This window comes from Drosophila gunungcola, unplaced genomic scaffold, assembly GCF_025200985.1.
Source record: "Drosophila gunungcola strain Sukarami unplaced genomic scaffold, Dgunungcola_SK_2 000113F, whole genome shotgun sequence".
Lineage (NCBI taxonomy): Eukaryota > Metazoa > Arthropoda > Insecta > Diptera > Drosophilidae > Drosophila > Drosophila gunungcola.
Genome location: NW_026453274.1, coordinates 229,170 through 236,582, shown reverse-complemented (window position 1 = coordinate 236,582; position 7,413 = coordinate 229,170). Strand labels below are relative to the sequence as shown.

Here is a 7,413-nt window from a genome sequence, read left to right as displayed (position 1 = left end):
GAATTTCACAATATTCAACGCGGGGAAGCACACTTTTTGAATGCAACAATCCGAATATCTACTGCGTTGGCATGCGTGGGTTAGCATGTTCGGATGTGACGCGGGTGTCCTACATGTAGGACAGTAGCTGCATCTGGGTTATAATAAATTATGATGACGTCATTACGGCCCTTCAGTGTATGCATTATTATATAATTTGTGTATGTAAATCTGTTCTCGTATTAGAAGATATAAGAGATGCAGCATACTTTTGGGCTGAAGCGGGTTGCATTAGACTTCTAACGAAATACCTTTCGTTTAAGTCGAGTTCGAGTTAAAATTAGGATAACCAAAATATGTTTGTATTTTCTCAGACATTAAAACTTATTTTATTTTAATTTTAAGTTAATATAGTTATAATTAAATGTGACATTGTAGCCAGAGCTAGTCATAACTTTTTAACTTTCTCTCAGTTACTACGACTGTATTTAAATCAAATCATCATAGATTGACACGTAAATTTCCAAAGCGTTAAAAAGTACAATATATAGGAAAACAGCATTACTAACTAAGATTGCGTGCAATTATATTGAATTAGTTTCGCCAGCCCCTTATCAATAAAGCGAATTTTCACACCCACATCACAGTTCTCATTTTTAACCCTACATGTTGGATTTAAGCCTGCAAAAGCTACTGGGTCTTCTTCTGACTTGGAGTTGTCGTCCCTTTGGAGTTGCATATGGACTAGATAACGGTCTGGCGCTCGTACCTCCGATGGGTTGGATGCCGTTTGAAAGGTTCCGGTGCATGACAGACTGTGCCCGCTTCCCCAGGGATTGCATCAGGTAGATAACATTTGCTGTCTCGGATTTTATCTTTCTAATATTCTTCCAATAGTGAATCGCTTATCAGGCGTACGGCGGATCTATTGGTATCCGAGGGCTATGCTGCTGCAGGATATCAATACTTGATTATTGATGATTGTTGGATGGAAGCCTCTCGTGATGACGCCACACATGAGCTTGTGCCTAGCCTCGATCGTTTTCCCAGTGGAATGAGTGTGCTTGGCGATTACGTCAGTAAAGTTCTTGTATTCCCTGGAAAGCTATAACAAATCTCATATAATATATCAAACAGATTCATTTCCTGGGGCTCAAGTTCGGACTTTACCATGATGTGGGAGAGAGAACGTGCATGTTCCGGGGCCCTGGGGCTGCAAGACACTTTGAGCTGGATGCCCAAACCTTCGCCAGTTGGGGCGTTGACTACGTGAAGATGGACGGCTGCTTCGCAAGTGAAGAAGATTTGGACCGAGGATACCCCGCCTTTGGAATGGCCATGAACCGGACGGGTCGTCCCATGGTGTACTCGTGCAGTTGGCCCTTCTACAAGCCAAAGGTATGTTTCACGTGCTTCCTCCTTCAGAGCACCAACCCTATTTTCAGCCAGACTACTCATTGATCGCCTTACACTGCAATCTCTGGAGGTTTGCAGTCGACGTAGAGGACTCGTTTACATCGGTGACAAACATACTCTCGCATTACGCTAGCAAACAGGATGTTCTGACAGCGCATGCTGGCCCTGGTCGCTGGAATGATCTGGATATGGTGATATCTTAATCCTCTGGTAGCGCATATCTTAAGGTTTGATTCCCGCTATTTCCAGCTCGTCCTGGGAAACTTTCGCTTGAGCTACGACGCAAGCCGGTTGCAGCTAGCTATTTGGTCGGTGCTTGCGGCACCTTTAATTATGACCAACGATCTAGAAAGTGTGCGACCGGAAATAAAGAAACTCCTCCAAAACCGGGATATAATTGCGATTGATCAGGACCCGCTGGGTAAGCCTGGAAAAATGGTTTTGGTTGATCGAAATATACAGGTAAACATCAAATATCAAACAGTATTATCCATCATTTCTATTGCATAATGTTTGACGAGTAGGTTTGGGTTCGATCCGTAACTCCGGTAAGCGACTTTGGCACGAACTCCTTTGCAGTAGCCTTCGTCAATCAAGGAGGCTTTGGCCCATGTCCTCTGTGCCCTCAGACATTCGAGGTACCATTGTTCAGACTGGGACTGAACAGCCGTATGGGGTATTATGTGATTGTAAGTATACTTTGGTTTGCCAAATAATTTCCATCCAGCTTGTATTCTATTTTAAGGACTTGTTCAACATCACCGACGATTTAGGGTTGTTTAAGCCAAATGATATGTTTATCACGCGAATTAACCCTGAAGGCGTAACATTCTTCAAGTTTACTGTGGTGTCTTTGTACTGATTCCACTAGTTTATAAAATTAAATTGTCCATTTACACCATAAACAAACGTTTTTTTATACAGCCAATTAAAACGCCACCCTGTAGTATATAATGCTGTTATGTTGCGTTTTGAAAATGCAGGACCTATTATGCCTACGGACGTCGAGTTTGTTATATAATTTGGTCACGAAACTCTGTCATTTCCGGTAGAGGTTAGATATTCGGCGTTTTATGTTTATCCGGTCAATATCTATCGACACATCATTTTTGATGTTCTACGGCTTTTGAAACACTACCTGGTTTGGCGGGAAATCTGCTAGAAAAAGTGAGCTTTATAGACTAATAGCAGACAAATTAAATGCTAGTCACACTGACTTACCGCGGTTGCTTAGAGTTAAAGGTTATTATATTTTTTATTTATTTTACATAGTTTTAAAAAATTACTTTTTAAATTTCTTTTAAAATTTTTTAAAACATTGCCCTTGAGATTCCTCAACGTTAACATCACAGGGCCTAAATAGTTTTTATTTGGCATCAGCAACATTTTTTGTTATATTAGTTTTAAAAGAAAATTTTAATACAAGTAATTTTCTTTTCGCATATTTTGCAATTTATGCCTTGGGATGCATATGGCTTTCGTCCAGGTCTGTCTGGACTTTGAGATGCTTTATTTCGTTCAAGTATTATGTACCTCACGAATTTTAGGTGTAACCAACTTGTAGCTCGCTGCGTCGATTGCGAGTTAGATGGGAGTTGAGACTTAAGACCTTGTTCGGTCGAACCTCTTCTCCATTGGCCTGGAACTTATATTTCGGGATTGCGTCTACATAGGCAGCTTAACACTGCGCAAGCTGAACATGTGTGTGGGTGGTATAGAGGGTATGCGTTATGTAATCGGGTCTATTGCGAAAAAAGGAAAGACTAATGCCCACGCCGGAAAGTGGGCGGTAACCTACCGAGAGACCTTCGGTGAAATTTGAGGAAAGTTGGTACATGCCACTGTTGCTTTTATATCTATTCCTAAATAAAGCCACAAAAGTATATTTTCTTGAGCAGACGCTTCAAAAATACACCCCCGTCAAATTGACACTTAAGGTTTTACACGCCAAGGATGATAACAAATGCGCGTGCAAAACTACTGTTTGATATCCTTCACATGGAATCTTCCCATATATCTTCCTTGTAGATCCTCAAGATTGTTATGAGCAGCTTGTATGTGGCTGCCCAAAAATGATGTAGTGTTGTACTTCAATCCGAGTGAACAGTTGACCTGAGTGCACAACAAATGATCATCCCAATCTTATTGGTCGCTTCGCACTAATGTTTTTTTGACAGTTATTATCAAGTGATCTTCAAGCTCTGACGCGTTAACTTGTGAATCTAGTACGATAAATATCCCAATATTTCCTAAAGTCTAAAGGTTTTCAAAAGGTATAGCCGACTGTAGAGCCTACCCCAGGGTGGTCGCAATGGAGACTTAGTAATTGCAGGTATCACATGCCTGAATATACTCTTTCACGTCCTTCACTAGTCTTAGCCAAAGTCTTATGAACTCACCCATGTGAAGCTAAGGGGTCGTTGTGAGCATTTTTTAAGCATTTCGGGCACCAGGCCCAAAGAAACCCATAATTTCCAACAAAAATTGTGGTGAATCGTTTTCCGAGATGTGTACTCCGTTTTTCGATACACAATTATAATCGGCTACTTTAAGATCTGGAATTGTCTTTAAGCTTTCCGATTAGGTCAAGATATTTAGGATCCTTGAACTGAGAAGAATGTAAATAAACTATGTATCAAGCCATGGCTATCGTCTATGGCTGCAGTTTCCTCTTTAATAAGGCAATCGGAAATACATTACGCTTGACACTTCGATGCAAATATAGAATGAAGATCTGTTTACGACATCACCCATTTAAGCGACGCGTGTTCGGTTTCAACGCTCACTCTATAGCCCACAAATCGCAAACATTTAAACGTCTGTCACGACGCTGTGAGACATATTAGACCTTAGCTGTTGTCACTCTGTGTGTGTGTTTTGGTCTATCCAGCGATAAACACAATTCGAGCTATTATTTTATAAGTTATTAAGTCCTTTGCCGACCCTCTGACCCAGCACGGCCGCTGTTCGACCGCTGCTCTGCCGATAATCGCTGATGTAGAGAGTCAAAACAAAATACTGTTATATAAAATAACTATCTAATAATTGAGCTGCAAATCATCATAGCTTCAATGTTTTTCAACATATACGCAAGTAAATCATAAGTTTAATGTTTTCAAAAGTATTTAATTCTTGCAATAGCTGCAAGGGTATATGAACTTCGGCTTGCCGACTATAGCATATAGCTCCCATAGAAATAATAAAAATATAAAAAATAACTATATAATATTTGAGCTGCAAATCATCATAGCTTCACTTAAACGTCTGTCCCGACGCTGTGAGACATATTAGACCTTAGCTGTTGTACTCTATCTAATAACTATCTAATAACTAACTATCTAATAATTGAGTTGCAAATCATCTTAGCTTCAATGTTTTTAAGCATATACGCAAGTAAATCATAATTTTAATGTTTTCAAATATGTTTAGTTCTTGCAATAGCTGCAAGGGCATATGAACTTCGGCTTGCCGAAGTTTGCTTTCATTCTTGTTTTTTTATATGTTATTTTTATACAGATGGATGCCATATTGAAATAAGACCTCTGAAAAAAGACGCTACCGACTTTAACAATTATAAAGGATGGTATACTGTGATTCTGTTGTCTTTAGTAGACCATAAGTAAGTAAAAAACCAATAAAAGCAATCAGATCTAAGAAAATGCCAAGAAAGTCGAGGAAGTTATGGTTCCAATTAATATGTTCGGCTGTTCTGCATTTAGAAATGCTTTTGGGCATTTAAGGGAAAAGTTCTCGAGATTGCCCCCCCGAAATGTGAATGCATATATTAAATGCGCATGCATCCTGCATAATTTCACCATCGACACGGCATCTGGAACGATTTATTTGCTTATGAACACCCGTAAGTCGTAAGAGAGCAGCCCGAATTGGACATGACCATAGGAGACCGCAGAAGAGAGGCATTGCTCTGCATTTCAGTTAGTTTTTAGCCTTGATTATTTTTGTTACATTTTTGATAGAGATCAGGATCGGCCATGCAAGTTATGCTTTCTACAGCGCGCATGCCCATTTCATTACTTTGTCTCAGGACTTCCACAGTTTCCAAATGATTTCCCTTTCCTATTTTTTTACTCGCAGGATGGCATTCAAAAACCGTCGAATTGGGAGAAGATAGCTCCGGTGAAACGTGAAACGTATGTGCCAGAGCTAGAAAATAATTTATAATAAATTAAATAAATGACATTGAATTTCAAATTGGCACTTATTGATTTTTTTACATACCACAACTTGAAAGCTGACCATGTAAACCAAGTAAAAATCACTTTAATACTTTAAAAATTCTGAATCACAACAGAATTTAAAGCCTACTACTTGCAACAGCGAGTTGTAGCGACTTTTTCCGTCTCTTTCTAGCACAAGTACCTATTATGCAAGAAAACCCCGCTGAAGCGAAATTTGGTCATTTTCGCTTTTAACGATCACGACATTTTTAACACTGGTGACCAAATCGCCTGCCACTGCTTGATTTGGGTTTTCGCCGCCTACTGCTTGGTTTCGGCGTTGTTGATAACGTCATTGGTAACTGCTTGCGACGCGGTTTTCACTTGCAAGAGAATGTTCTAGAGCCCCTTCTTGCTTGTTTCAATTTAAGCGTGTATTTGCTGTACCGTCATCATCATTCGGCGATGTCAAACCACTCGTCTTCTCTGGACTCGGGAACCCTCCCAGAAATCGACTCCTCAGATCCTTTAGCAGATGAATCATCCACCAGAGTTTCCTATTTCCGCTCTGCAAGCTCGGCCTGTTTTAGCTGGCTGACTGTGAACCTTGTTCGCAAAAGCTTACTTATCGTGGCGATGTTCTTAGCATCTGCTTGGTGAAGATGGCTGCGATTAATATTGCCACTTGACATTGATTTAGCGTTGCCAGCTTGACAACCTAACAGAATATCGTACATTCAAACAACTTAGAGTAACATACATAAATTAGTCATACTAATTTACATAAAGATATTATTTACACTTTGTGGTTATTATACATAAGAAGTTTATTCATATCTTCTGAAATTTAATTTTCAATGACATGACCTCAACTCTTACAAATTTGAGTTGTTTTCCAAATCCGCTTTCAGCCTCTTTCGTAAGCGCGCATTTATCTCTCACCTGGTTAGAAAAGCTGCCTGCTTTTTATTTACTTAATTTTATTTACAATAAAATTAGAAGACAACGAGTAGTTAGACTCCATAATTATCAGATATGGAAACTAAAAAAATTAAGAACGGTATAAAAAACTGCAGCATCAGGACGAATATTAAACTTAAACCCAAAACGTCCAAGGACCATGATTATAAATACATACATATATAAATAGTTAGACTCCATAATTATCAGATATGTATTGGAAATACAATTGGCACGGTATCGCATACCGAACTATCGATAGTAAAGTCTAATGTAACTTCTCTAACGATCGTACTGTTCTTTCTTCTTCTGTCCACCGCTATCGCCAACGAATGTGTAAAGCTTAATCTGTATCAATTATCTCTGTAATAAAACTATTATACTCAAGCTAAATTACAACAGGTTATGGGCCCAGCACCCTTCCACTGCGCCAGAAAATAGTTAGCAGAAGATATTGAACAACGAGTGAGATTAAATGGCAAATTTTAATTTGTGGTGAAATTGCCAACGCGCACATACGCACACATACACATGTGCAAAAATTTGAGACTTCTGGGATTGAGACTGAAGGCGTCAAATTGGTGATAGACAGAAGAAAAGTGTTCGTTGCTTGTGTAGCTTCGTGAACTAGTTGCTTGTGTAGCAAAAACCAAAAAGGAAGAGTATTCGTTGCTTGTGTAGCTTCGTGAACCAATTGCTTGTGTAGCAAAACTAAAAGGAAGAGTATTCGTTGCTTGTGTAGCTTCGTGAACCAGTTGCTTGTGTAGCTCCGTGAACCAGTTGCTTGTGTAGCTCCGTGAACCAGTTGCTTGTGTTGCTTCGTGAACCAGTTGCTTGTGTAGCAAAACTAAACGGAAATTATAAAGAAAAATGAGTATTG

General features: G+C 39.4%; 1 protein-coding gene across 3 annotated transcripts; it reads left to right on the top strand.

Moving 5' to 3' along the window:
* The first annotated feature begins 484 nt into the window (after positions 1 to 484).
* Positions 485 to 2,320, top strand: LOC128265318 (alpha-N-acetylgalactosaminidase-like). Of its 3 annotated transcripts, XM_053001242.1 has the most exons (7): positions 485 to 824; positions 877 to 1,054; positions 1,117 to 1,377; positions 1,425 to 1,586; positions 1,645 to 1,857; positions 1,920 to 2,084; positions 2,141 to 2,320. In XM_053001242.1, the coding sequence occupies exons 1-7, from the start codon at positions 646 to 648 to the stop codon at positions 2,255 to 2,257; spliced, it is 1,275 nt and encodes a 424-aa protein (XP_052857202.1). In that variant the 5' UTR covers positions 485 to 645; the 3' UTR covers positions 2,258 to 2,320. The 3 variants fall into 3 exon arrangements, with proteins under 3 accessions (XP_052857202.1, XP_052857203.1, XP_052857204.1); XM_053001243.1 differs by lacking the exon at positions 2,141 to 2,320 and having other exon boundaries at positions 486 to 824; positions 1,645 to 1,816; positions 1,880 to 1,992; XM_053001244.1 differs by lacking the exons at positions 1,645 to 1,857; positions 1,920 to 2,084; positions 2,141 to 2,320 and having other exon boundaries at positions 487 to 824; positions 1,429 to 1,565.
* Positions 2,321 to 7,413: the final 5,093 nt, after the last annotated feature.

Bases quoted from the DNA above. Each gene is read 5' to 3' on its own strand.
- LOC128265318 (XM_053001242.1), top strand. From the start codon at position 646: ATGTTGGATTTAAGCCTGCAAAAGCTACTGGGTCTTCTTCTGACTTGG. The intron at 825-876 runs GTAGATAACATT...TTCTTCCAATAG, and splicing joins TTCCCCAGGGATTGCATCAG to TGAATCGCTTATCAGGCGTA. The intron at 1,055-1,116 runs GTCAGTAAAGTT...TATATCAAACAG, and splicing joins TGAGTGTGCTTGGCGATTAC to ATTCATTTCCTGGGGCTCAA.